Source organism: Penicillium paradoxum (assembly GCF_028828445.1).
Source record: "Penicillium paradoxum strain IBT 22861 chromosome Unknown utg000007l_segment0_segment0, whole genome shotgun sequence".
Taxonomy (NCBI): domain Eukaryota; kingdom Fungi; phylum Ascomycota; class Eurotiomycetes; order Eurotiales; family Aspergillaceae; genus Penicillium; species Penicillium paradoxum.
The window spans coordinates 3,316,617-3,338,348 of record NW_026643185.1 but is presented as its reverse complement, the minus strand read 5'-3'; the positions used below and the strand labels follow the sequence as shown (position 1 = coordinate 3,338,348).

General features: G+C 49.4%; 7 protein-coding genes across 7 annotated transcripts; 5 read left to right on the top strand and 2 right to left on the bottom strand.

Annotated features, from left to right (window-relative positions):
* Positions 1-115: 115 nt before the first annotated feature.
* N7457_008765 (uncharacterized protein) lies at positions 116-1,335 on the top strand (the record flags this gene model as incomplete). The annotated part of the gene is made up of 2 exons (XM_057179808.1): positions 116-347; positions 410-1,335. 2 exons carry the CDS (start codon positions 116-118, stop codon positions 1,333-1,335), a joined length of 1,158 nt encoding a protein of 385 aa, XP_057028194.1.
* A 1,222-nt stretch (positions 1,336-2,557) lies between these two features.
* N7457_008764 (SAP domain-containing protein) lies at positions 2,558-3,442 on the top strand (the record flags this gene model as incomplete). Its single annotated transcript, XM_057179807.1, has 1 exon — positions 2,558-3,442. The coding sequence occupies one exon, from the start codon at positions 2,558-2,560 to the stop codon at positions 3,440-3,442; it is 885 nt and encodes a 294-aa protein (XP_057028193.1).
* Positions 3,443-6,105: 2,663 nt separating this feature from the next.
* Positions 6,106-10,665, top strand: N7457_008763 (uncharacterized protein; the record flags this gene model as incomplete). Its single annotated transcript, XM_057179806.1, has 1 exon — positions 6,106-10,665. The coding sequence occupies one exon, from the start codon at positions 6,106-6,108 to the stop codon at positions 10,663-10,665; it is 4,560 nt and encodes a 1,519-aa protein (XP_057028192.1).
* A 1,343-nt stretch (positions 10,666-12,008) lies between these two features.
* On the bottom strand, positions 12,009-12,611 carry N7457_008762 (uncharacterized protein; the record flags this gene model as incomplete). Its single annotated transcript, XM_057179805.1, has 1 exon — positions 12,009-12,611. The coding sequence occupies one exon, from the start codon at positions 12,609-12,611 to the stop codon at positions 12,009-12,011; it is 603 nt and encodes a 200-aa protein (XP_057028191.1).
* Positions 12,612-14,819: 2,208 nt separating this feature from the next.
* Positions 14,820-16,606, top strand: N7457_008761 (uncharacterized protein; the record flags this gene model as incomplete). Its single annotated transcript, XM_057179804.1, has 5 exons — positions 14,820-15,011; positions 15,067-15,235; positions 15,287-15,440; positions 15,493-15,932; positions 15,990-16,606. 5 exons carry the CDS (start codon positions 14,820-14,822, stop codon positions 16,604-16,606), a joined length of 1,572 nt encoding a protein of 523 aa, XP_057028190.1.
* A 1,036-nt stretch (positions 16,607-17,642) lies between these two features.
* N7457_008760 (cytochrome P450) lies at positions 17,643-19,226 on the bottom strand (the record flags this gene model as incomplete). The annotated part of the gene is made up of 4 exons (XM_057179803.1): positions 17,643-17,793; positions 17,851-18,017; positions 18,076-18,390; positions 18,441-19,226. Coding segments are annotated over 4 exons (1,419 nt in total), but the record flags the coding sequence as incomplete, so codon positions are not given.
* Positions 19,227-19,928: 702 nt separating this feature from the next.
* On the top strand, positions 19,929-21,518 carry N7457_008759 (MFS transporter; the record flags this gene model as incomplete). The annotated part of the gene is made up of 3 exons (XM_057179802.1): positions 19,929-20,131; positions 20,179-20,635; positions 20,691-21,518. The coding sequence occupies 3 exons, from the start codon at positions 19,929-19,931 to the stop codon at positions 21,516-21,518; spliced, it is 1,488 nt and encodes a 495-aa protein (XP_057028188.1).
* Positions 21,519-21,732: the final 214 nt, after the last annotated feature.

Sequence of the window (21,732 nt, the reverse complement as noted above, 5' to 3'; positions counted from 1 at the left end):
GATCGCTCTTTCCGCCCTATCCCATTTGCACTCCTTGTCCCAATTTCTGTGATTCAGTAGCCACATTTACTAGAATATGACTTCTCATGGGAGCAACCTTGGAAAATCGTGAAATATGTCTCAGCAAGTGAACCAGCACTTTACCGGTCTTCCACCTTTGGCTACGGCCTGCGGTTTATGTGGAGATATAATCCACAGCTTTACATATACTCAGGTCTCGGAGATCGTTTATCACAAATCACCCGACGTGTTCTCCAAAGAAAACCCGTGGATCTACGGAAGATCAACAGATCTGGATGACATACACTTTGATGAACTATGGGTATGGTCTAGCGTGTTTCGAGCGAGTAAGTGCCCAGTAACCTCTCTTTCTGATCAGGTGAATTTCGTTCTGATGGCCGAGTAACAGTAATGTGCAGGATGGAGCAAGGGACGCTCACACTCCATCTTTCTGGGGTTGGCGAGCTCAAAGAAGTTCAGCTGATTAGTCTACCGGATGATGAACAGATAATGGCTTTGTTCAACCACCGAGACTTCGATCAACTCCGCCCACCACGGCCGACTCTTTTCACAACATGGGAAAACCCAAAGGCATTTACTATGCATGAACGATGCTGGCAGCTCATGACTCGAATTCTCGATGTGAGACTGATTAAACAAAACATGGAGATTTTTGTTCGCGCGATGTGTGATCCGTGGCTTGGTCCGCACCTAAGGCCGTTCTGTCATCTAGGTCACCCATCTCAAAAGGCGAGGCAGTGGCGGGAGTTTATTTATCGCCTACCAAAGGAATACCACCGGAATGTTCGATCATTTTACACTCTTGGTGTTGGATACCCTCGCCGGTTGAATCGTCACTTTAGCGGCGCAGACCCTCTGAACGACCCCTTTGTCCAAGGTGTGATGCTCATCAAGCAGGTAGATAGAGTGATTGAGGACACATCACAGCGCTCGATATCTACACATCCAATGTCCCGGAGATCCCAGTCTTCTTTCAATCTCAGTCACATCTTTCTGCCGGCTGAGCTCGTCTTGATCATTGCAGACTTTTTGGAACACCGCGAGCACATTCGAGCTATGATTTCGATCTTTCCGACTTGGTATTCAATGATACCAGATAGCTATTGGAGACGGCGGTTCATCAACGATAACTGTCTGAAAGATGGAGATTTCCCTGCAGCTGATGCTCTGGATTGGCAGCATGTCTATCTGGATAGTGATAGGCTACTATCGTCTTCCTTAGGGTGGCGGAATCGCCAGCGTATCTTGAAGCAACTCAGAAAAGCAAAAGAGCGATTTATGCAAGCCTTGGAGGAGCAGAGCATCGAAAACTGAAAGTCACCAGGATCGACGTCGTGGATTGAGAGAAGATGCCAGACCTGACAGGTGGTTTGGCTTTCGTGGGACCCATGCTGGTCTTTTTCATTTCCCTTTTCTTTCTTTGCTCTGTTGGTTTGAATTCCCCATTGTCTCATTATTAAACTTCCGACTTTCATTGAATGGAATGAACAAATCAGTTTCTTGTCTGTACCTAACTTCTATAAGATGCCTGAGGAATGCGGCGCAGATCGTCAACCTGTTGTCATTGTGGCGCAGTGCCTGCATGTGCCCATCGTTTCTTCCAACAAGCTCTCGCGGTACAGCTGTCCACCTCTGATTTGGAGATTAAAGCGCCCGTTGAAGTTTTGACCAGGTTTTTGTCATTGCGTGAAGTCCCAGCTTGATTCTTGTGGTCTCTGCATATGTGGCGTGTGGATCGCTGCCCAGAGCACTACAACTGCCAATGACCATGGGGGCTCTGTCGTATCTCGTATAGCTGTTGAGATGGAATCCCAGGTACGGAGTACACCGAGTATTATTGCCAGAAGCCTTCTACTCGGAGTTGCCGGTTGGAACATTGACGTACGCCGTGCAATAACCTTGTCCATACCTACATGGTAAACCATGTGGTGGGCATTCAGCTTTTGATTGCAGAAAATCCCAAGTAGTAATGCCGGGTATCTTTGATCGCGACTATTTCATCCCAAGATGAGTAAATCATAGATCACCAAGATTGCTTCGTGTACGAAAACTTGTTGTGCCATTCCTACAGTCAAAGGACCTACGATATATGTCACAATATCAGGTGTAACGCTGAAAATGGATACAAGCACTTCTTTTTGTTCGGAAGAGAAAAGTCGTAGCATACAAGGCATCATCTCGTAGTAAGATATTAATAGAATATAGACTGGCACTTGGTATGGAGTAAATAGAACAAATTAAGAATGACCGATGCGATCAAGAAGACGTGGATCTGGCTTTGTGACCTGGCGACCAATGAAATCCGTCGATACCGCTTACGTAATTGTTATAACTGGTGGACCCGGGCGCCTGGCCACCGCGCTGAGCAAGATCGCGTCTCAGAGGGATCTCTTCAGCAATCCACCTTCCATTCTTTTGTCCCACCGTATGAGATTTGGACTGCAGTGAATAACAGACGTCTTATCACCACCATATTACCCCTGACTTTACACTCCCTCTCCTTCACCAATCGCAACCTACCACCTCCGATCGCAAAATGGCCACCGACTACAGCAAGAAGACCAACGCCGAGTTGGTCGAGATCCTTAAGACTCGCTCCCTCCCCCACACCGGAAAAAAGGCCGACATGGTCTCGCGCCTCCAGCAAGACGATGAGAGCAAGCCCTCGGCTTCTGCCGCTGCTCCTGTCGCAGCCAAGACTGAGGCCCCCGAGGACGTCATTGACTGGGACGACGAGCCCGCAGAGACAACCATCGCGCCATCTACAGAAGCTGGTGCAGCTTCAATTGCTGCCGGCGGCAAGGGCGCAGTTTCCAACCCCGTTGCTGTCCCAAACCAGGAGCTCGGCGAGAACCCCGCCGTGACCGATGACTTAAAGGTTGAGGCGACTGGCGCCGTCGCTGATGCAACTGCTCAACCTGAGGCTGCAACCGAACAGAAGCCTGCTGTTGACTACACACGAGGACTGCCCCAGACCGATCTGGAGGCCGAGCTGGCGAAGCGCAAGGCTCGCGCGCAAAAGTTCGGTATTGCTGAGGATGAGGATACTGCATTGAAGGAGGCTACAAAGCAGCTGGAGCGCGCTAAGCGGTTTGGCACTGGTGCCGAAGCTGATGCTGTCGCCGGGGCAGGTGTCAGCCGTCTTGACCAGGCACTGTCCGATGAGCGGACCCGCAAGCGTCGCAATGATACCCGCACCGACCAGGCTGGTCGTGGAGGCAAGAGACGTGACACCGGTCGCAACCGTAACCGCCAACGAGGTGATGGCAACCGCAACCGCGGTGATGGTGGCAACAAGACCAACGCTGGTGTGAAGAAGCCCAATGCCGGTGCGAACACGAACAACGCTCAGAAGTCTTGGAGTGAGAAGGACCATGCGGCCATGGAAGCTCGCAAGAAGCGCTTTGCAGCAGCAGCTTGAATGTCTTTACCAGTTCGCCTTGTCTAGTCTTTGACTCGGACTTTGCTTTCATCGTTTGTTCTTTTATCATGGGCGTTTGTGTGTTGATATGCTACCGGACATCTCAGGGTCAATCATTCCATTCGATTTGTTTTTAATATATGTGAATCTGGGTAAAAAAATCTGTTTATACCAACACATCTTTATCGTAAGGTAGACGTATGTGGCAGGGAATAGTTGAGGAGTAACCGTGGGTTGTTTTGTCAGACAGCCCTGGAGATCTCAGCTTCAATATTTTCCATATCTGAGCACTGACCGACTCACCCCAGCAAATCTTACGGAGTACGGAGTAGACGATTTTGATTTCTCTCTCGCGGCACCTAGCCCTGAGTTCCCGGAAACTGTGTGCGAGGTCAGCTGAAGAGTGCATTAGTCGTTTGTTCCTGCAGCGTGGGCGACCAGTCGCTGGGCGAGGATGGCCCAAATCGTGATTGTGGTAGCGATCGACCTTAAAACTCTTGTTTACCATCCCTTGGTGAGAGTCTGAGAGCACAGCCTTACAGGTCTTTCGAGCTCTCGATTCTGTATCCAATGTTACATACGGAGTATCTCCGACATCAACAGTTATCCTGGCTAATGTCGTTATCCGGCCTTGGTCCTCGCTTCGATGGCTTAGTTTTCCCATTGCCCAGATTACCGCCCTCCCCACTTGGATCAATGCCCTCCCGCGAATGGCAGTCCTCACATCCCCTTTTTTTAGACGGTGGCTGCGAGCTAACAGTTGATTAACGTCCAGGGCCTCTTCATTGCTGGATCATCCAGTGGGCCATCACAGCCTAGGGCCTCGCAGACTCCACTACGGAATAGACTCTCAAGGCCTCACGACCGGACCATCGAACATCAGTCTACGAAATGGTCTCTGTGCACACTCACTGGTTCTTCAAATCTTACAAGTCTAGAATTAGACTTGGGCCTAGAGAACCCCCTGTTACATGTTACCCCACGTTCAAAGAATCCTGCGAAGGATTCGGGACGGGCCTCAGTACCAAACTATGGACAACTATGGATGACCGTTGGGAAATTTAACCTACTCACCTGGGAGATACCTAATATGAGACATATTGATCAATCATAGGTATTAGCATGGATTTGCGATTGTTTTAGGAAAAAAAGAAAGTGTCTTGGGGCGTGTGGGATGCACTCTTACGTCTCTCTGCATACATACATGTATGCATTATCCTTGAAACGTTGGGGAATTCTCCGAATACCCGGCGAAGGGCTGTCGAGAAAGCTAAGAAATTGAAAGCAAAAAAAGGTTGGGTCGATCGTCTTACATTTTGTACGGATCACGAATTTGGGTTTAGTTGTTCGGCGTCTCCGGGGCGTGCGCTGCCCAAGAGGCGAGAGAGACGCGATAACAAGATTGGTTTGAATACGAGATTGTTTGGTTTCTACGATTCCGTGAATCCTGCAGATGCTCAGCTTGAGTCTCTAGCTGATCGGACAGGCGATTGAGTCAGAAGTTGGAGGCTTTTCCATCGAATCAAGCCATGCACGACGAATAGCCCGCCATGGTATGCCATTGTACGCCACGGGTTGTAACACAGCCTGTCACGTTGTGTCTAGCCCGATACCTCCTTGTTTGCCGCCGCGAGCCGATACCGTCCAGGCAAAGCAGCCAACGACAGTCCCTGCTAAGAGGGAACCCTTGAGTGGGCCTTCGGTCTATAGCCCCTCTATAGCCCCCCATGTGAGCTTCCGTGCGCACGCACTGTTGATCCGGCCACTGGGGAGTCGTCCAGTTTACTTGTAGAATTATCATTTGACTTTCCGACGGGGGCTATCGTTGCTTCAGGAGTACTGCGCAACTTGCGCGATAGGGTCTCTGATCCTTTTGACAGGCTCGAGGTCTTAGCAATCTGGACTCTTCCCGTCTAGTCCCAAAAGTAGTCACAATACTCTCTTGCCAATGAGATAGATGGCCTGAGTTCTCCTACGCAGTACCGGGACGACGGAGGTACACAGGCCTACGTTCTATAAGGTCATTGCGGTCCAAGGACTTTCTTCCCCACATGGAGGGGGCAATCCCAGTCAGCACATAAATGTCTGAGGTCTCGAAAATTTCTGGATGTCGGTCATTTTTCATTTTTCATTCATTCTGACTACGTATAATTTTGACTTATTTTTACGCACTTTCATTCTTCAGCCGGATTTCACCTCTGACGTGGCCAAGGGAAAACCCCGAGAACGCCACATTGCTCCAGACTGTGGCGAAGCTGCAGGTTAAGGCTTCGCCGATCAACCGGACATTTTTCGTTTTATCTACAGACAGTTGTAAGCCCAATGTCTTTTGGATTCCTTTTTTATACTTCATGTCATGTCTATTGACACCTGGTTTTAGCTACGTGGCTTTGAGAGACCCCGAATTTGATCTACTTTGTCTACTTAATTCTATATCCCACTATCAAGCGCTAGGCGCCGACAATATTGATATTTTCATTGACATGACTCAGATGTGGTAGGTCGCAGTATGAGCTTGACTAATTGACCTACGAAAAGCTGATTACAACCAGGCAGTTGTAAAGCCAACAACGACGTGATGGTTACTATAACGAAGTACATGTACCCATCGTCTAATCGTTTATCTTTGGATTGGAGCCGGGAACCTCACTTTTCTGGACGCCATGTCGTACAGTTCTGCCCATCACATGCCATACGATGCTTCTTCCTCAAACTCATCGCATGTCAATGCCGGTGCCTTTGGCCGACATCAAAGATCCCAAATCGCAAGGCCGGTCAATCGTACACCCGTGAACCACACTCCTAGGGCTAGAACGCCGTCATTCTCAGATGTCGAAGATACTGGTCCGGTACCAGCATCTTCGGGTATCAAGCGATCTACGAGCCGTGGAAAACGCTTGTCCATGCTTCCGCGCCCCAGTTTTGGTAGTACGACGTTGCCAGCTACACCGGTCCCTGCCCCCTCACAGTATTCCAACCAACCCGTCCCCTCATCACTTTCGAGCCCGGAGATCAACAACCACTCACTCCTCGCCGCTGGACAACAGCTATCCCCATTAAAACGAGCACGGAACGTTCTTCGAAGGAGGGCGCCGACTATAGGAAAACATGTGGAGCAACTGCATTCTAACAAGCTTAGCCTTGTCATCCCACAAGAGCCTCAAGCTCCCGGGATGAACAATGTTTCGAGTCACGGGAGTTCGACATCCTCAATCTCAGCGCATTTGGGTTCCTCAAATATACCAAACAGGAACAGGAGCAGTGTGACAGTCAACGTGTCGAGCTCTAACGTTCATACCCCAGAAGAGCTCGCCAGTCTTCGAACGACAGTGGATACGCAGAATTTGCCACCTCCGCCCACGCCTTTTCTTTCAGCAAGTAGTCCCTCGACAAGATACTCGGAGTCTCCAAGTATCTGGAGCCGGGGCTCCACTCCAACTTCATTATCGTCGTACTCCCCAGGTATTGTGCACTCCTCGAAGATTGGTCGTCTCAGACAACCGAGCCCATCCCAAACGAGATTGCCATTCCTCTCCCCCACGACGGCAAATGCAAGCCCGCAGCGAGAAAGAGTGGATCCGCAGACACAAAAGCGGCCACGTCCAATAATGTATTCTAGCTCAAGCTCAGGAGAAACCGTCAAAGATCAGCCAGTGCAAACAACCAAATCTGCCTCGGATCTCACCAAAGGTCCCCCACACAGCCCACCGACGAGAAAGTCCTCAGTAAATTTCAGCCCTCCAACGGCTACGGACATCGACGTTGAGAAAGCTCGAAGAGAGGTGGAGGAAGCTGAGCGACGCTTGTTTGATCCGCAAGGGATGATGGAATGTTCCCCCACACGTAGTGCGGACATACCGCAGAGTCCACCACGCCCCAGCAGAGATGGGACGCATCATCTAGAGCTTGAACAATCACCGATTGTTCGAAGCAACCTACGGTATCTCCGAACGACTGGCCACACAAGACGCGAGTCGATTGAAAAGATCTCAGCGACCCAGCTGCCACACCCAACTCCTAACAAGTCTGCCACTGCATCAATCGATTCGCTGCAATCAAGGACGGTATCGCGAGTTTCCTCTCGGGATAGCGCATCTCCAGTACTTTCCAGAAATTCGCCTCGACCATTGGTGAAGGGGGCCCCTAAAGACAAGCCAAATTCCAAACAGATACAACCGCCAAAGCGATTCGGCCTCTTCACAAAGAAGTCAAAGCCGGATATGTCGGAGAACACGATAGAGCAAGCCCGAGCCACTCGCAAAGGTCCAGCTGCGGGAACAGGACATGAGGGCTATGGAAAATATGGACAACGCGGCCGCAAAACCAGCGGTAGCAGTAGTAGCGATACGAGGACCAGATCAACTAGCACGACACGGAGTGTCACAAGCAAGGGGAGCCAGTCGAGTCGTCCTGAATTTGAGATTGATGAATTCTTAATGAGCCGTCTGGAACCTGTCATCATCAATGGTGGCGGATTAGATGGTGCATCTTTGTCACGCACTCAAAGTGAACAGAGTACCAGCAGCGTGAGCGTTGCGTCAAGCTCGAACTTGGATCGTCGTCCCCCATTATTATACTCAACAGGCCAGTCCACTGACTCGCTAGCAACTTCTACGGGCACATTTGGTGAGACTCTCACGCCGAGCCTTTCTAAAGGGATTGAACCGTCACCAAGCAAGAGTCCTGAGAACAAGTTTAACTCTGTTGATCGTCCGCATCACTCAAAGTCACGCATGCCAGTTCCAAGAGGGAGGGGAAACAGTCTATTCTCAAATGCTCGGGCAGCTGTGACAAATTCGTCTCTCCATATCCATGAATCCGGTACCCTCCCCTCAGAACGACCAAAGCATGTTCAAAAGTCCCCGGAGAAAGCCTCAAAGCCCGAGCATGCCGACAAACAAGACGCGAAGAAAGGAAAACATTCTATGTGGAACTTCTTCCAGAAGAACCGTAGCATTGAGCAAAATGCATCAAGTCCTCAAGCAAGTCAAACCGCCAAACTTCATGCAGCGATCTCGCCGGTGGTGAATAATCGGTCTGTTGCCCATTACGCAGTAGTGGATGCCGATTCGGACGAGCTTGAAGAAATCATCAACGAAGTCGAAGACTCACCCCTCACAGAAGAGGAAAAATTATTCAAGCCAGTAGAAGTTCCAAGGAGCTTGGATATGAGAAAAAGACATCCTTCGATTCTGTTGCCATCTCCACCAAAGATGCATAGCGAGTTTGAAAAGGACGATCGCCCATCCCCGAGGACCGCCATGTTCAATCGTAACCTTATGGCCCCGGAAGTCGAAATATCCCCAGGAAAACGCCCGAGAAGATTGGCCTCTATAGGTCGAATCCCACAGGTAGTTTCAACACGCGACAGAGAACATCATCCCCCCATGCAGTCATTCTCGCGCCCGTTTAGCGCTGTTGAGTCCTCCCCTCTCACGATTCCGACGACAAAAGGTCTATCCGAATCCCCACCAGTCATCAGTGCGCCGTTGGATCTAGGAATTGGACCTGGCGACAGCCCTGAATGGGGCCGTGGCTTCAACCCTACTTTCAGTGCTTCTGAGGATACCAGCGCTTTGGAGTTTCTTGCTGGGCCATTCTCAACCTACGAGTTCCTTCAATTTATGCCAAAGAAAGGCTCAACATCATCGGATAGCTCCGGGGCTTTGGCCGCAGTTACAGCTGTGGCCCCGGTTCCAGGCTCTCCACCGACTGAGGACGAGGTATGGAATGAGTATGATGATCTCATTGATAACGTTCTCTCGCCGGACGAATCAAAACCCGAAGATCCAATTGAATCTGAAGAAGAAGACCGATTTGGGCTTGCGACAATGGCAAGCAGGGCCCTTCAGGACGAGTTAAATAATGCTAGCCACCCTCAGTCGGTGCTTGGTGAGACTTCAGCCCGGTCAAGTGGCAGTTCAGTTCATCTTCGACGCTCGCGAATAGTCTCGGCTTTGCAGTCATCTACCGCTCCTTCGTCCCAGCCGTCCTACAGCGACATTACTGCTAAACACAGGATCTCAATTGAGGATAAAGACCCACAGACTTCTACTGCACAGCCTTCGGCGGTTGATCCGCGCTGTGAACAACAGTCTACATTTCTTCACTCGCTTGCTGCCGTTCCCTCGCCTCGGCCAAAGTTTCGTCGCGAGCAAGAATCTGCATCCCCAGAGCGGGAGTGGGATATAGTAACAAGAACCAACATGCGATCTGCTTCGCTCATGACTAGTCGCTGGTTGACTTTTGGTCGAGTCCTTTTTAGCCCGGCACATAATCATGTCAAGGCGGGAGGTCAAGGGCGAATTCTGGTGGTCGACGGACTAGGAAATGACGACTGGTCTTTCTACTGTTCCTTAAACTATCCTGATGCTGAGGTCTACTGCCTTGGTGGACGTCCAGTATCCACTGCGCCTCCCCATCCCGCTGCACTGCAGCCTCCTACCAACCATCACACTGTATACCATGCGGGTTTGGGTAATCCCCTCCCATTCCCAAAGGATTACTTCACAGTCGCCGTGCTGCGCTTTCCTACTGTATGCTCCGAGGCCGTCCAGAGCAATATCATCCAGGAATGCAAACGAGTTCTCCGCACTGGAGGGTATCTCGAGATGAGCCTTATCGATCGGGACATCTTTAACATGGGTCCCTATACGCGTAAAGCGGTCCGCCAACTCAAAGAAATGACGTACCTTTCAGACTCAACCCTCAGTCTCAAGCCAACCAGTGACAGCGTACAGCGCGAACTTGGCGCACAGGGCTTCGATAGTCTCCGCCGCTGCATGGTCCGGATCCCAGTCGCAGGCATGATCGTCCGCTCCTCCGACTCCACCTCATCAACCCGCTCCATCTCGACAGCCACCCCTTCCACCACATTCTCGATACCCACCATATCCGTCACTACCGCAGGTAGCCAGAGCACGGGAGCTACCTCAAAGTCACCCTCAAACGATGCGAACATCTCACTCGGCGATCTGCTTTCCGACCCATCTCCATCCCCGGCAAACGACGAGTCAATCGCAAAGATTGTTGCTCGTGTCGGACGCTGGTGGTATTCGAAATGCTACGAAGATCCGGTTTTCTCGACTGGAGACACTGATCGGAGCATCTGGAATGACCGCAAAGTTCTCCGGGAGTGCCAGAAGCATGGCAGCGGATTCAGCATGTTCATCGCCTACGCCCAGAAGCCTAGCCAGGTTCCGCGGCGCACGGCGAGTGTATAATGGAACGATACCATGATTTATTTGCATAATGCGTTTTTTTGTTTTTTTGTTTTATGAGATCCATGATTGATACTCTGCACGTTTCAAAAAAAATACCCATATGTCCTTATGAAGTCCGATTTTGTTTTTGAGCGTTTGGAAGACTGTCCATTCAGTGGGACAGTTTACAAGCCTTCTATTTGCGCGAATTCTTGCTTTTTGTTCCAGGTGGTGTGCATGATCCCATTCTTGATATGCCATAGAGAAAGAGGTGTGATTATTGTGTTTCCATTGTACAAGCAGGACTTGATTTGGATAATGAATAGCATAATTTGAATAATTTGAATGACTTAACTGACTACAATGGAATGAATAGAATGAGCTAGCAGCTGGGGTGACTTGAATGACCCGGTTAGGCAAAGTACGTGCTTGACTTAATTGACCCCAATAGCTCGAATAGCTTGAAGGACTTGAATGGGTTGAATGAATAGCTCAAATGACCTAATTGATGTCTGCAACCACGCACTTTAGTACTCAACACTCCATAAATTGTCCTGACGCAGAACTCTTTCTTTTGCAAGCTCCATCTCCCTCCTTCGCCTGCTTTTCTCTGCATCCCACCTCACCAGAAGGGTCGCGCACCTATCCAGTTCCTACTCTTCACCTCAGCTTCTTCAACTAGCCCCCACTAAGTAAGTTTTGTTCGACTTTCAGTTCGCACTTAATCATTCGGTTAACACAAGTTGTCACACAAAAGCACTCTTGTTTCGACACCGTCGATAACCTCCGACTTCGCCAACATGTCTACTCAACTGAGCCCGCAAGAGTCTGAGTTCCAGCTCTACGAAGGAGAGGAGCGCAAATCCATCGGCGGCAACCCAGTGGTCTACAAATACATCCCAGCCGACAATGACGAAGACAAGCCTCTCGTGGCATTTGTGCCGGGAATGGCGCACAATGCACGCATCTCTTATGGTGGACACGCAGGATCCTGCAGCGAGGACTTCCTCGCCCACTGGTTTCACCACAGTGGTAATGGATTTCTGGGTATTTCCTACCCACTCGAGATGGAGTCGCCAATGATGCCGGCCACCAGTGCCACTTTCACGCTTTCCGAATGGGGTCTCCAAACCGCTCTCACCATCTGGACCATCATCAAACAGGAAAAGCTCTCTATGGAGGTTATTGTCCTGGGTTGGAGCATGGCTGGAAAGATCATCCAACCTCTCACCATTCAGTTGGCCCGACTGGGAATCAAAGTCGTGCTATTCGTTTCGCTGGCGGCAACTCCTGCCCTCCCTGGTCTACTGGATCCCACCCCGAGAAAGAACCTCGAGCTGACAGCTACTGGCTATGCGATCAATTCAACCTTGAAGCCCATCTTCTTGAGCCAGCTCGGGGAACAGGACAAAGATGAAAACCTTGCACCCAGTAACCTGATTGACCCCGTTATCTACGAGAAGGAGTACATCGGTGCTACGCCAATCGGTATCACGGGATCTGGCTTCCGGTACAACAGTGACACCAAGGATATCGTCGAGGAAGACGACAAGTGGAAGTTGATGAAAGACGCACAGGTACACGACTACCAAAGCTTGCCGACTATTGGTGCCATCTACCCGAAAAGCGGGCTCGACTTCCGCCACGCTCTCTCGGACAAAACAACCTGGTCGTTCCTCATGAATCAGCAAGTGATGGCTCAATGCTACCAGAATGGTATTGCAGCTGCGTACTGCCATGATTCGAAGATCAATACGGCGGCTAGTCTTTCGGCGCGCCGGAGATACTTCAGCAATTTGCGAGAGATCGTTCACGGCATCCCCAGTTCCATGACCACTCAGATTCCCGGAAATCATTTCTTCTTTGTCGGTAAGATCGGGGCAAAGCGCACTGCGGAAAGCGTCCTTGGGTTCCTTAAACGTTCGAAGGACACTGAGAAGCAACTTGAGTGGCTGGCTGAGATGCATCGGGTGATCATTGAAGCCACACAGCGCAAATGATATTCACTTCGGCGATATCGGGTTTAGTATTGACACGGGATTCTAAGTTTAAGCAATCATTTTAATCAGTTTCAAATTCGTCAAAATAGCTTTATGGAGTCTAGTAATAATGAGAGAGTCTTATTGTTTAAATCCTACTAGGTCGTAGACCGTTGACTCTGTTCTACCGAGTCGTTCAGGGCAGCTAGCTGGAATCATATTCTCACGATCATATGGTAAAGACAGTAACAGTAGAGCATAATTATCCATTTTCCCATGTGCTTTGGGTAGTTCACTTTCCCCAATATCTTCCTTCAGGCACCAAGCCAGAGATCGAGCTGTGTATTTGTCAGAGTACAATGTCCCTGAAGCTGGAAATATGTCCAAAAGACCGAGCAAGGACCGCCCGAAAGCAATGATTGTGTTGGTAGAGAGTTCTCTGAATGGGCTGTACCAGACACTCCATTGGTTTGAATAACGCATGATTCTTCTGTGCTGCTTGTCTCTGAACAGCACAAAGTATGAGACTCGCGTTATCCCCGCGGCTCTGACGCTGGGCCCCGGTCTAGGGTCTATCTTTCCATCAGGATGATCTCTCGCTTATATGTGATGCATGTGGCTTGGCGTGGGATAGGAAAGCTTGTCTTGCCAGAGCCTCAACCGGTATCGACGGGTGGGGACTGGTTGCGCACAGCACGGCTAGGCCACCATCCAGTCAGAATAGCGAACTGGGCAGGTCTCGAGGTCAAAGGGATAGATTGCGGGATGAGGCAATGAACAATCGCAACTGTGAGGCTGAGTGTCTCTTGATCTTTACCTAGGGGTACTTCTCAGTTGCAAGGGAATGAGGAAATGCAGGTGTACAGCAGGTGGCCCTGTTCTGTTCGCTGAGGAAAGAAGCAATCCGTCAGTTCTTTCCCAGAGCCATCATTCTGCCAGGAAACGCGGTCAGGCAGGTTGCTCTTTCGACTTCCAAAACAACTCTGCTGTTGCCAACTGGGGAAGCGAGGGCCCCCAAACGGCGATCCGGGGACTCTGGTCTCCACTGGCTCTGCTTGATCTGCTCACTCTGGCGAGGACTAAAGAAAAGGATAGAAAGGACTGGGGACAACGTATGCACGGATTTCTGGTACATCGCAGTCATCAAGAAGACGCTCAAATGTTTCAAATTGCGGGTCCACTTAGTCCTCCAGAGCCGGCCAGCTCGGATAGACTCCAAATTCGCTCCGGTCGACTCGAACTCCGGAATAAAAGTTTGGGGCCTACCCGAGCTGTATGCCCAAAACTCCCGAGGTTACTTGCCAAGTTGCAGCAGGCATGTCTTAGTACTGTGGGGTTGCTAGCCAGATCAGATCCTCTGCAATGAGGGTTGAGAAGCCGAATATTGATATTCTCGATATCCGCGGAATGCAACAAAACACGCCTTTCATGGCCTGATTCTCACTCTATATTTAAAGTTCTCTGAGTCGCTGTTCAACTGTCAGTGAAATCTCCCGATAGGTCGATATCAATCTCAGGATTACGAAGGAAGATGCGTACTAACGTACAGAGTGAGAACTAAGAATATAGCTTATTCACAACGAAAAGGGTCGACGATACCTATGAACGAGCTCGTTATGTTGCAACAGCAGCCACCAAACAAAACCTCAGGACTCTTTCTTCTCTTGCTTTCATCATGCCATAGAGGATAAAAATGACGCGAGACAGGTGAGGCAGATACGTGGAGTTGTGTGGGATGATCACCCAATGGCTTGTGGCGGCGAACAGGGAACGAAAGCTAGCGCCATGCCCGCTTTGTTATATCAGCCAGTGGGCTCTGGCCCTTGGCCTTTGCCTCTCATCTTGACCAATCTGAGTTTACCCCAGATCTACCCACGGCAAATCGCGGGGGAATCACCGCTGCGGGGAAGGATTCATTGGCAAATGGATGGACTTGGCAAGTCCGCCAAGCCATGGTTATAGCCGACTCCAAGTAGGCTTTTGGGAGCAAACTAGGGATCGACCTTGTTGTATGGGTTTAGTGGAGGTTGTCTGGCTTAGATCCCGAACCCCTCGGCCCGGGGCGTTTGGGGGTCTAAATCTTCTACACACGTATCACAGCAAACATATAAAGCTAACTACCGGACAGCCTTTCTCCACGTATCTTGGCTGGATATTCCACTCAACTCTCTAGATCCCCCACATTTCAACGCTATCATGGCCGGAACACAGCCCGGATTTGAGTCACGAGATGACTTGGAAGACGAGAAAGCTTGCACATCCGAGAACGTGGAGAACTTTAGCAACTTTACTACCATCGAAAACATTCCAGTGCTGGGCCTTTCTCATGATGATGCCCAATTTTATCACAGCTTTTCCCCGGAAAGACGGAACAAAGTCAGGCGGAAGGTAAGGCTCCATTATCCGTTTACGAGAAAGAAACTAACTATGTATTCTATTGCAGGTCGATATCAGACTAGTCCCCATGCTTGCTGTCCTCTATCTGGTCTCCCACCTGGATAGAGCCAACATCGGTAATGCAAAGATTGCAGGGATGACAGAAGACTTGGGCTTGAGCGGTATTCAGTACAATATTGCGCTCAGTCTGTTCTTTATTCCATATGTGCTCCTCGGTGAGTCTAATTGTGATACATAATGCCGACGTGTGACTGATTCATAGTCAGAGGTACCAAGTAATATCATACTCAAGAAGTTCAGTCGGCCATCGGTTTACTTGGGGATTTTGATTGTCAGTTGGGGAATTATCATGACTTTGACGGGCGTCGTCCAAAACTTCGGAGGACTAGTGGCTGCACGAATCTTCTTGGGAGTCTTTGAGTATGTCAAAAGGTCCAATCCTCCTTTCCTCATTTACTGACTAGACCAAAAGAGCTGGATTCTTTCCAGGAGCTGTGTACTTGTGTTCATTCTGGTATATGCCAAGACAGCTTGCTACCCGACTTTCCTGGTTTTATTGTGCTAGTGCACTATCAGGTGCTTTCTCTGGCCTCCTGGCAGCTGGACTCACCGAAATGGATGGTGTCGGTGGCTACGAGGGTTGGCGCTGGATCTTTTTAATCGAGGGTCTACTGACCGTTGTCTTGGGGGTTGCGTGTTTCTTCTTGCTCGTGGATTCCCCCAAGCTGTCTGGCAGATGGCTTGACCAAGAGGAAATTCGGTACCTCGAGATACAGCACTTTATCAAAGAAGGTGGTCGGTTCAAGGACGAACAGAAAGCATCTTCGTTGAAAGATGTCAAGGCGGTCATGCTCAACTGGAGAATGCATTTGCTGGCCTATATTCTTATTGGCCAGGGTGCCTGTTCCTACGGTTTGTCAATCCGCCAATGTTTGAAAATTATATGATTGCTGATTCACCCTCTACCAGGAACAAAATTCACTCTTCCTACAATCACAAAAGGAATGGGCTTCGAAGGCACCAATGCGCAGCTCATGACGGTTCCGCCCTATGTGGCTGGTGCCATATCTGCTGTCATCTTTTCGACACTGTCTGACAGATTCTACCGGCGCATGCCATTCGTGGTAGCCCCATTGTTCCTCATTGTCATCGGTTATGCCATCATAATGGGACTCAAAGGTCAACTCCAGGCGAACATAGGACCCGGATTTTTCGCAATCATCCTGACCTGCATGGGAATATACCCTGTCCACCCTGCCACATCATCATGGACATTGAACAACCTAGCTCCCTCCAATCGCCGTGCGATTGGAAGTGCTTTCAACATCTGCATTGGTAACCTAGGTGGCATTGTCGGCAGCTATATGTACCTTGACAAAGAAGCCCCATCCTACCCCACAGGCTTTGGCTTGTCTTTGGCCTTTGGCGCAACGGGTATCATTGCAGCTGTCGTTCTCGAATTCTCATACATTTATGCCAATAAGCGGAATGGCAGTATGGACGAGGCAGAGATCCGTGAGAAATACAGCGATGAGCAACTGCTCCAGATGGGAGATAAATCTCCACTTTTCCGGTATACGCTGTGAATGAAATTGTTTTGTCGCGAAGCACTTATTGGGTTCTTGTCTGTGAGATATTCTAGTAACGTCCTATCGATATCTATAGCGCTGAGGGAAGTAGAGAATATCAGGTATAGGGGCTTTAGAAATGCAACTATCCAGCATGGCCATGGTCTTCACTATCTTCCTGGGATAATCGCTGCCCATGTAATTGAGAAATCAACGTATTTTGAAGGCGCACTATCTCTCTTTGCTGATTGATTCTTTCGTTCTGGTGTTCAACCATCCTGATTATGATGCTAGAATTCCATTAGACATAGATGATAAGCCACAAGAAAGAGAAAATAGATCACCTACGTTTGAGTCACTCTGAGACAAAACATCTGTCGTTTCTTCCTTAGTTGTGTAATCTGCGCCAGCTTACTTTCCGCCTCGGCTTTCTGAGCTAGAAAGTAGCCCCGACGACCAAGTAGTTGCCACCACGCAAGAGATTCATTTCTGGTTAAGTTGTCTCTGGTTTTGGAGGCCAAGCGCTCTAGATAACGATAATCCTGGCTATTGGTCGCTTCGGATTGTAGCTCATCGGGAATCAAATGGGACATGCTTTGTAGCCAATGCGAACCGATTCAAACGCCGCATATTCATCAAGGAATCTATTTTGAAAATCTCGCTGTTGTCTCTCAGCATGCAACAAGCGATTTGTGTGGAAAATCGATGTGACTAGGATCGCGTATGCTAGAGTCAAGATGCTGATGATGTTGCCAGTTGTTGACAAGGGGCTGTCAGCACATGATAGTTCTTGTACAGGAGTCGCATTCCCGGCCATGACAACCTGACTTTGAGAATTACCTTGATATCAGAAATTACGAATATGCTCAAAGCCGCTTTTTATCAGAACTCAGAATTAGAACTTTGAAAATGTAAGCCCATTTTGTGGAGGCTGAATACGAGAACCCCGGCCAACCTCGGGATGAGCTAGGCGCTTAAATGCCATCGTGGCGCAGGCAAGTCTCCAGGTCATAAAAGAGGGTCTTAACACTTCATTTGAATCGATAGAACAAGCTTATACTCGAGTCAAATGAACCTTCAACGGGCCCTTTTCCCACATCAGAAAATTCCTCTGGTTGATCCAGTCACGGGCCTCATCGGCGATCTCGATGTCAAAATTGAAAATAATCAAGGCGAGGATCAAACGCATCTCGCTATATGCAAGACTGAAAGACATCCATCAGCATCTCTAGAGACCTCGGATACGTTGGGTCAATACTTACTTTCTACCGAGGCAGTTCCGCGGTCCAGTATGGAATGGCTGCAACACTTCTCGGCGATCATCGGCGAATTTTGGATCTCCCAAAAATCTCTCTGGGTGATATGTATTGGGGTCTTTGAAATAGTCTTCTCTTCGGTAGAGAGCCCATTGATGAACCGCGACATATGTCTTGAAAAGGCCGTTAGCAGAGGCAGAAATGCAGTATGTAATTCAAAGCAAAACATACATTTTCCGGAATATATTCACCCAGCACCTTGGCTCCTCCCGCGGGACTCATTCGAGGTAGGCCGTTGGCGATGGGTGGATACATACGCAGTGCCTCGTCGAGACATGCAAGCATATAGGAAAGCTTATTAACAGAGATAAGGTTGATCTCCTCCTGGCTCTGGAAGACAGTTCGTACTTCCGTTTTCAGCTTCTCATAGGCACTTGGATTCGTGAGGAGAAGGTATGTGACTCCGCTCAATAACGAGGCCGTAGTCTCCGAGCCTCCAATAATGAGAATTTCGGCATTTGCAATCAATTCTCCAACACTCAGGTTCTGATAATGATCAGTCATTAACTCATAGACAAAAAGGAGCTCAAACCTACCAACTCCTCCTTCTTTCGCAAAAGTCCTTCAATTAGGTCGGCTCGGCCTTCTTCCTTCTCCATCCGACGGAACATCTTTTGTTCGGTAAGTTTCTGGTGTCTCTCGTGGGCTTCTTTCATCGACGCAGGAGCCATTGATAGCAACGCCTGCTTCACGAGTGGATAGAACGAAAGAGCCTGCAAGATAATTCCGAGCCGACCGGCTTCAAAGATCCCTTTGATCCATCCATCAAGATTTGACCCCTGGAGGCAGCCAAATGGCTCACCAAATGCCAGATCCCCGATAATATCGAAAGTGGTATAGTTATACCAGTCGGATAGGATCACCGGACTACCGGACTTGCAAAATTCATGCAGTCGGTCGAGCAACATGTCAACATACCCGCGAATCAGTGGTTCCTGGTCTCTCATCGCTTTTTCAGAGAAGCCATGAGCCATTTGTCGGCGGAGACGCCCATGTTGCTCTCTGGTCTCATTGACTACATGTGACGGCTGTTCAACTGGACGGTAGAACCAGTCAGCCTTGGAGAATTCCCCTTGTCCCTTCTGGTGACCCATAATATCTTGCCAGGCATCGGGATGTGAGAAAGCCAGCTCATCTGGTGCAATGCGGACAATGTCACCATATCGCTTATGCATATCTAGCATATCGAAGGGAAGGGTTCCCCGAGCAGACCGGTAGACATATGGCAGTCGGGAGATTTTGTGCACCAATGGTCCTGGAAATCGGGCCAATGGATGAAAGAAAACATTGTAGATAACCCTAGAGGCGATGTACAATGTTGCCTAGACGCGTTAGAGCCGAAATCCCAACGAGAATCTCAAGATATACCGTAAAGAGTCCGGTTAGCAGCACATGCTGCACGTTGAAAAGAATACCCATCCTGTCTCAAGATTCTACTCGTGTCACACCATTTAAAGACGTAATTCCGCTACCGCGTGAGGGGGTCTTATATGTGCAGGTTCAGAAATTCAGATGCAAACCGAGGTTGATTATCACGTTGATCAACATGGATTCTAGGGATGTCGTTGAAGCAGGGTCAACTTCGTCAAACACTGGCTCCATGTAGTGAAGCGTTAATTGGCTGGAGATTATCTGGGCGCCAATCTCAACCCAGGGGGGTTTAGGGGTTCAGGGGATGGAGTCGAACGAAGAAAAGCACATGTTCTCACCCGAACCCGAACCCGAACACGATGTCGATCCACCCCCTTCTAAACATCGGGGGTCAGTCCATTTGTTCAACCTCGGGCACCAATGAGCTTCATGCAAATTACGAATACGAAGCCACCTCTCGGACTAAAAGGACGGGGAGGGATGGTCTGAGTATGCATAACATGTCACTGTCGCCTTTGATAGGTGCGCGGAGATGAGCCATTCCGTAGGATTTATGCATTCTATACGTCTGAAGAAATTCGAATCATTCAAAAAGCCCATCGGCCCTCATCAACCCATCATGACTGTGAAGTTTTCTTTTGATAACACTCGAAATGGACTCGGAAACGCATGACCCTGAAGGCCAGTCTGTCAAACAGGCAAATGAGAAAGTCAGCGAAGAACCCACGACACAGGATTCCGAATATGATGTCTTCTGGGAGAAGCCAGCCAATGAAGATCCCGAGAATCCGATGAACTGGAGTGGTGGACGAAAATGGACCATCATCGGGATGGTTTCGTTCGTCACGTTCTTGACGTGAGTGCTTCAATATATGCCAAAGACCGAAACTCTAACAACATAAGTCCCCTCGCCTCTTCGATGTTTGCACCAGGTATCCGACAGGTCCTCGAAGATTTCGGCTCCACATCTAAGGTCCTTTCGACGTTTGTCGTCTCGGTGTACGTCCTAGGGTTCGCCTTCGGTCCTCTTGTTGTCGCGCCAGTTAGCGAGTATAGTGGCCGCGCATGGGTCTACAATGTTTGCAATGTGTTGTTCGTAATATTCAACATCGCAAGTGCGCTAGCTCCCAATATGGCGTCGTTGATTGTCTTCCGGTTCCTAGATGGGTTCGCAGGCGTCGCTGCCATCACATGCGGTAGTGGTACAATTGCGGATCTTGTGCCGAGTGAGAAACGAGGCCAAGCCATGGCCATCTGGTCCCTGGGGCCTCTGTTCGGTCCAATTATTGGCCCTGTCACTGGTGGATTCCTTGTGGAAGCTACAGATTGGCGATGGGTGTTTTGGGTTCTGGCCATTGCGGTAAGACAGATGTTACAAGGGCATAAAACGGTTCGTTTACTAACTCGTATTCTAGAGCGGAGTCGTAACCGTCGTGTTCTTTTTTGCCGTACCTGAGACATATGCTCCGGTTCTCCTCGAACGAAAGGCTGCCCGGCTACGAAAGTCAACAGGAAATACGGCGTACAAATCTCGTCTGGATTCTGGAATCCCACCAAAGCAGCTTTTCATTCGCAGTCTCATTCGACCGTCCAAAATGCTTATCCTATCGCCGATAGTGGCTCTGATGTCCACTTATATCGCTGTTCTTTACGGCTTCCTCTACATTCTCTTCACCACTTTCACGATCGTCTTTGAGGGCCAGTATAACTTCAATGCCAGCGCAAGCGGTCTATCATTCTTGGGAAGCGGTGTAGGCATGTTGATTGGACTTGCCTACGTGGGGACATTGAGTGACCGCAAGATCCGGCTCAAGCTCGAACGCAAGGAGACTCCTGTCCCCGAGGACCGCCTTCCCATGTATCTTACCATACCTGGGTCCTTGGCTATCCCAGCGGGTCTTTTCGTCTATGGATGGTCTACGGACAAAGTAGTCCATTGGATTGTGCCTGAGATTGGAAATGCAGTGATCGGTTTTGGCATGATTATCATATTGATGTGTGTTCAAACATATCTGGTAGACGCTTTCCTTGCGCATGCAGCGAGTGCCGTGGCTGCATGCACAGTTCTGCGAAGCTTGCTTGGTGCCCTTCTTCCTCTGTGCGGATTGCAGATGTACGAAAAAATGGGTCTTGGGTGGGGCAACAGTTTACTGGCGTTCCTTGCTTTAGCAATGGCTCCTATACCCATCCTGTTCCAAATCTGGGGAGAGAAGCTGCGGACGAAGTGGGCGATTGACCTCTAGCGTCAAACTTGTGAGTCCATTAATAGTCTACGCCATTAATACACCTCGGTACTTTATACAGAGAACGATACTGTCGAAATATTCAAGCGAATCATCATCGTTTGGATTTCCCTTACTTTGGCACTCTTGGGTCAGAGTAGATCACATTTCCCATTGCAGATCATGGTATCTTAGGGTACACATAAACAATCATAAACACAAAATCATTAAAACA